The sequence below is a fragment of the Dendropsophus ebraccatus genome, chromosome 5 (genome assembly GCF_027789765.1).
Source record: "Dendropsophus ebraccatus isolate aDenEbr1 chromosome 5, aDenEbr1.pat, whole genome shotgun sequence".
Classification (NCBI taxonomy): domain Eukaryota; kingdom Metazoa; phylum Chordata; class Amphibia; order Anura; family Hylidae; genus Dendropsophus; species Dendropsophus ebraccatus.
The window spans coordinates 12118541-12125315 of NC_091458.1; the positions used below are offsets into that span (position 1 = coordinate 12118541).

General features: G+C 40.9%; 1 protein-coding gene across 1 annotated transcript; it reads left to right on the forward strand.

Annotated features, from left to right (window-relative positions):
• The first annotated feature begins 1124 nt into the window (after positions 1-1124).
• LOC138794074 (olfactory receptor 10A6-like) lies at positions 1125-2358 on the forward strand. The gene is made up of 3 exons (XM_069972839.1): positions 1125-1921; positions 1978-2101; positions 2251-2358. Exons 1-3 carry the CDS (start codon positions 1125-1127, stop codon positions 2356-2358), a joined length of 1029 nt encoding a protein of 342 aa, XP_069828940.1.
• Positions 2359-6775: the final 4417 nt, after the last annotated feature.

Below are 6775 nucleotides of genomic sequence, written 5' to 3' on the forward strand. Positions count from 1 at the left end.
TGGAACTCTGCCTTTGCTTTGCTTTATACTGAGCAAGAGCCCGGTCCGGATCCTCATTGGATCGGCGCTCTGATTCTCCAGGCTGCAGACAGGCAGAGAAACCAGTCAATCACAGAGACCAGACAGGTGTAAAATCAAGTCCAGAAGCTTCTCAGCTTAACTCCTGCATTGCCGGAAGCTGAGAAGCAATCGGGTGGGGCACACAAAAGCAAAACACCAGGCCCAGTTCAGACAAGGCTACTGCAGATTCCTGACATGTTCATCCAGAATCAGAGACTAGGTCCAGCAGATGATTGGACCAGCTCTGATCCCTAACCCCTGCACTGCCAGAAGTCTGACAGGCAAGGTGGGTGTGGCTGGAAATTTAAGACACAATTCAGACAGAGAAAAACACAGACAGAAACTCAGCGCTTCCTCAGCCGCCTGGAGTTGACTGAGGAATGAAAAGTCACATTGCTAACACCCAATAAATCAGTTCTCTTTCCGAAGGCACAGTCCTTGGGCAGTTGGCGTTATCACCCGAACATCAGATAGAATGTCGAGTAGCCAGTGGAGCAATGGGAAGTGTGGTTGTAAATCAGCTTCCTGAGGAGTTCAGACCTCTCAGCCCGCTTGGAAATGGCTGCAGTCTTGAGCATATTGATAAAGACCTGGTTCATTTTTTCACACAGACCATTTCCATGTGGGTGGTACACTGTGGTCCTCAGTATCTTCTGTTCATGGAACAACAAAGACTGGGTCTTGATCCGATAGGATGGCTTCTGGGCACCCATATTTCTTAATTATAGACATCTCCTTTGTCCACTAAATCTATACTTATAAATTACCAAACAAATCTCTATTTCTTTGACTTTTCTTCTAATTGGCATCACAACACCTTTGAGATCGCATCCAAGTAAACAGAACTTCATTAGTTAAGAAGTCATTAATAATCTTAATTAGTTACGATCAGAGTGCAGAGGCTAATCCACAGGGCCGACGTCCCTGGTGGATGCTCATCTGCCATAGTTCATTCAAGAGAATTTCCCTTTGCCAATGTAGTCCTATATAACAGCATAGTTTTTTGGCCAGTGTTAAATGATCTGGTCTATAAGGCCATTTCTAACACAGCAGTGTAAATCTATATGAACCTGAACACAGTGATGGAAAATGTGTCCATGGTCTCCAACATCCAAGACATTGTTCTTTTAGGACTGAAGGAGATGGAGCAGCTGAGATATTGCTACTCTGTGGTCGCCCTTCTAATATATCTCATCACATTATTCATATGTACATTAATTGTGTATGTTGTATGGACAGAACAATCTCTCCATGAACCTATGTATATCTTCATTTGTATCCTGGTGGGGAACGTTATGTTTGGCAGTTCAGTATTCCTTCTCAAGATGGCCGTAGACTTGTTCTCTGGATGTACCACCATCTCTCTGTCTGGATGTCTGGCCCAAGCATTCTGGCTTCAGAGCTATGCTTTTGTAGATATACTGACTTTCACCATCATGGCCGTCGATAGATACCTAGCTGTTGGTTTTCCATTGAGATACCACTCTCTGATGACTATTAAGAAGACTTTACAGTCCTTGACTATTATCTGGTCAGTGATTGTATTAATTGTGTTAGTAAATGTCCTGTTGGTGCTCAGGTTAACACTATGTGGTAATAGCATCAATAATGTGTACTGTGAAACCATGTCTCTTGTCCGTTTGTCATGTGGTAGTACGTTCATCAACGACGTCTGTGGCAGTACTTGTACTTTACTGACATTCGTAGGCTCCTTAATGATCGTCATCTACTGCTACATACAGACATTTCTTGTCTGTCTGAGGATCTCTAAGGAAGCCTCCCAGAAAGCCATCCATACAGTGGTGACCCACATAATCGCATACTCTACTTTCATGTCAACTTCTTTGTTTGTAGTTTTCAGGTATAGGTTGAATAGTGGTTCCCTATCTACTGTGACACATGTTATAATCTCAATAGGTGGTGCCATGGTGTCCATCATTATAAATCCACTGGTCTACGGGATAAGGACCGAAGCTTTAAGGACGAAGATGATTCACACTTTAAAGAAAATTATTCAGAATCAGACAGTGAGTCAATTCAAGTAAGGATCTTTTTACAAGGGCAGATTTACCATCGTAAACAAACACCGAGCAACTATAGGGCAAGCAGATTGGTTCTTGTTTAATTTTATTTACAGGTTCATTGTAAGGCGTTGGGTAAATAATTGATAATTCATGTCATCATTCATAGAAACCTCTTTACGCTATGTTGTCAGCACATCCCCTGCCGACACATGATCAAACAGAAGATGAGCAGTTTATAATTTGTTATCTGACCCTGGAAGTATTCCCCCTGTGACATCCTCTTCCTGTGTAATACATCTATTGTTATCCTTTAGGCAATTATTTTCTTTCTTTTTTTCTCTTTCAATGTATTTCTATGGGGCTTGTTTTCTGCAATTAGTAATTTTCGAAGGAACATTTTTAGGGTACATGCAGTGTGTTTATTATATTATTTTCAATAGAAATATATATTAAAAAAAAGCCATTTTTTCCTTCCTATGTTTCTTTTTCCCTTCTTGCTTTCCCCCCTATCTTTTACCATCTACTAAAAATCATATGGGGGAATTGAGGAAGGTAAGTACGCCAATTTTCCGCCACAAAAACATATGATACATGTTATACATGTGGAAAACACATTGATAATCTGATATATTCTGGGGAAATATTTGAGAATATATATTTTTAAGTGGTTTTAAGACGGGACTATTTAATTGTTAGTGTTTTTTGTACCTGCCTCAATAAAGTACTTTTTATTACTAACATTTTTGGTGTGCCAGTTTGCCTCTCTAGCATATCTCCTATGCGTTGTTTTTTTTGGGTCATATACATATATATGTTGGTACTATACACCCGTATTTTTGTAAGGTTGTGCATGCTAACATTTCAAGGTTTGCCTATTTGGGAACATACAGTATTTATATTTACCAATGTGGGCGAAAGCATTCAGTTGTATAGGGAGGTTACGTTTTAGTTTTTATTGGTCCAGTGTTGGGCTACATATAATTTAGTGACTAGCTTTAATTAATTTTTTTAAGAAATTGATGGCGGAAAACAAAAACAATTCCGCAATTACATTTTTTTAATGGTGCTTATGATAAGATCTAACTAACATGTTTGAGCAGGTGACTACTCTAATACAAGATATGCGTGTGGGATGTTATTTTTATAGTTTTACAAAATAGATATATATATAAATGTATTTTTTAAACTTTAATGTATCTATTTTTACACCGTTCTAGGGCACATTAGAATGCAATCTTCTACTCACTTGAATAATGTAGAATTTCATCAATTTTAAATACTAAATATATTAAAACATGTCTATTATTATTGGTATTGATCGCAGCATTTATAGAGAAACTACCTCATTTCCAATCCCAGTAGGTTGAACCTGATGGATTTTTGTCTTCTTTCAACCTTATTAACTATGTTATTATGGTTTCTATGGTTACAGACTACAAACAAACCCTGTGTTGGTCTGATAAGTCATTAAAATTTATAATTATTTTATCAATCAGTTTAGATAAAGTATAGAACAAAAATTTACTGGGAAAAAAAACTATTTAAAGCTTGTCTAAGGCCTTATTCACACGTTCCGTGAAGTTGTCTGTGATCATGGAACTATGATCACAGACAATTTTATAGCCCATTGCTTTCTATTGATCTATTCACACGTTCTATTTTTTTTTTCATGGATCCGCAATCCGTTTCGTGAAAAAAATAGGATAGGTCATAACTCGGAGGAGATGACGAATTTACCCACAGAAGTCTAAGAGATCTGTGGTTTTTTTCTTTTTTTTTATAACACTTTATTTAAATAGTTTTTAGTGATGAGCGAATACTGTTCGATCGAATAGACATTCGATCGAATAGTGAGATATTCAAATATTCGATATTCGTACGAATATCCCGCGAATATTCGATAAATATTCGATATGCGTTAAAATCCCACAGCTTCCGGTTTTACCCTCCAAATGGTCAAATAGATGTTTTTTACTAATCGAATACTTGTTCCCATAGACTTTAATGGGATCGAATATTCGATCGAATATTCGCGGGATATTCGTTCGAATATCGAATATTCGAATATCTCACTATTCGCTCATCACTAATAGTTTTCATTTTTGACAAAGACACAAGTGTACAAATCATAGCATTGTGGTCATACATTGTGCAATAGTGAACAAATATGAATGATAGGCTGATACGATGGAGGGGAAAGGGGGAGAAGAAGGGGGGGAGGGGAAATGCATGAGAGAACGAGGTAAGTAAGGGGCAAGGTATAAACAGTATAAATTTACAACAACAACAACATTGTCCAGTCTGGGGCCATGTTTAGGACGAGAATTGAACAGGAAACCATAATATTCAACCTTGGTAAAATCTCCCATAAACATATGTCCACTTACTATGTAAACATCCATTACAGCTCAAGAAAGAGGTCCCTGCCAATCTGCCAGCGTTGAAGGAAGGAGGCATAGTTGCCTTGACATCTAGCTAACAGGTTTTCCATGACATAGTTGTGTTGGACTGCTACGATTATACTCTAGATTGAGGGGACCAAAGTAGATTTACAGTTTCTGGCTATTGCTGTACAAGTAGCCGTTAAAATATGGAAAGCTACTGTAAGATGGGGTAAAGGCATATCCTCCAAACCCAGGGATAACAGTGCAACCTCTGGCCCCCACGGTGGGGGGTATTGTAGGAGTGACACTAGTTGATTGTAAATCTGCTTCCATAGGTCCTTCAAAGCCGCACACTGCCACCAAATATGCATTAGGGTTCCCGGTTGCTGTCCACATCGCCAACATATCGGAGACACGGATGGGTAGATTTTGGACAAATTTGACAAATAGGAGTTTTCTAGATGATTCCAAATAAGATAGACACTTGGATACCCGGAGATGAAATACAAAGGCCCATTGTGCCGGTGTGGAGGACCTACCCAGGTCTTTTTCCCACTTCATTTGAAACGGGAGCTCAGTAGGTGAGTATAGAGATACAATGCTATTGTAGGCAACAGATATCCCTTTGATCAGGTTGGAGGGATTAAGGAAAAATTTTTCAAATACAGTGGGGGGTTCGTCCCACGACCACTGTATGGAGGATAAGAGATGTCCTATTTGTAAATACTTATAAAACGCCTTGTTGCTCAGCTGATACCTGCAACTCACACCACTAAATGGTAGTAGCTGCCCCGCGTTATCACTAATGTCCTGTAATGTAGAAATACCGGCCGCGCACCACGGGCGGAGATCAGCGCCATCCAAGGATACTTGAATGGCTGCTAATGGTAAGTCTTTAAGTCTAAGTGGGCAAAGATCCCTGGTGGGGTGTAGCATAGTCCACAATTTAGCTCTGGCTTTAATGGTAGGGGTAGTCCCTTGGGGGAGTGCAGAAGAAAAATTTATGGCCCATAACCAGTCTGACAGGGAGGGGACTCCCAATGATGCCCTTTCCATCTCCACCCATCTAGGCGATGTTAAATTACCATGCCAATACTTCCTGATTTGGTCTAGAATGACAGCTCTATAGTAAGACAGGAGGCAGGGGCATCCCAGGCCACCCCTATTAGGGGGCAGGTATAGCACCGACGCTGCAACTCTAGGTCTGGAGTTATTCCATATAAACTTCATCAATACACTTTGCAACTTACGTATAATTGGCATGGGAAGGAGAACAGGCATGTTGCAGAAAACATACAATATCTTCGGCAAGAGCATCATTTTGGTCACTATGATGCGACCCACCCAGGACACCGGTATGGCAGAGTATGAGGATATATCTAGGTTCAGTTGGGAAATAAGAGCTGCAGCATTAGAAGCGATAAATTTATTAGGAGACTTAGCAGTATACCCAAGTATGTTATTTCTCCAGGAGGCCACTTAAAGGAGAATTGTTTTGCCAGGGATTGTTTCAATAATGGGGGTATGTGGATGTCCAGGATAGTGGATTTGGTCACATTGAGTTTGTAATAACTGGCTGAGCTGAACAGAGACAGGATGCGCATAACAGATGGGAGAGATTTCTCCGGCCCTGTGATGGAGATGATCACATCATCTGCAAAAAGGCTGATGCGGTGATCCTGACCATCCATTGTGATCCCCGTCAAATCTCCAGCTAATCTAACATGCTGAGCCAAGGGCTCCATCACCATGGCGAAGATCAGGAGAGATAGGGGCACCCCTGGCGGGTGCCGTTGGTGATGCCAAACGGGCGGAACAGATTACCCTCGTTAAAGACTCGAGCTGTGGGGGAGGTGTATAACGCCATAATGGCGGTTAGTAATCTAGGAGGCATTCCAAAACCCTCTAAGACCGCTTTCAGATACCCCCCAGTGGACCCAGTCAAATGCCTTCTCCGAATCCAAAGAGAGGAGCAGAGAAGGCGTTCGATCCAAGTGTGCCCTAGAAATTATGTTTAGAAACCTATGAGTCCCATCTAGCGTCTGGCGTCCCGAGATAAATCCAACTTGGTCCCTATCTATGACCAAAGGGAGGACATCAACCAGTCTTGAGGCCAGTAATTTGGCATAGAGATTGAGATCTGTATTTAACAGCGATATAGGCCTGAAGTTAGAGGGTGAGTCAGGCGATTTCCCCGGTTTGGGCAGTGTGACTATTACTGCCTCCAACATCTCAGGAGGTGGGGTGTTCCCTGCAGCAAAGTCATTAAAAATTCTTGTTAAATATGGGGTCAGAGATCTGCCATGC

Bases quoted from the DNA above. Each gene is read 5' to 3' on its own strand.
- LOC138794074 (XM_069972839.1), top strand. From the start codon at position 1,125: ATGAACCTGAACACAGTGATGGAAAATGTGTCCATGGTCTCCAACATC. The intron at 1,922-1,977 runs GTATAGGTTGAA...TAATCTCAATAG, and splicing joins TCTTTGTTTGTAGTTTTCAG to GTGGTGCCATGGTGTCCATC. The intron at 2,102-2,250 runs GTAAGGATCTTT...CATCATTCATAG, and splicing joins CAGACAGTGAGTCAATTCAA to AAACCTCTTTACGCTATGTT.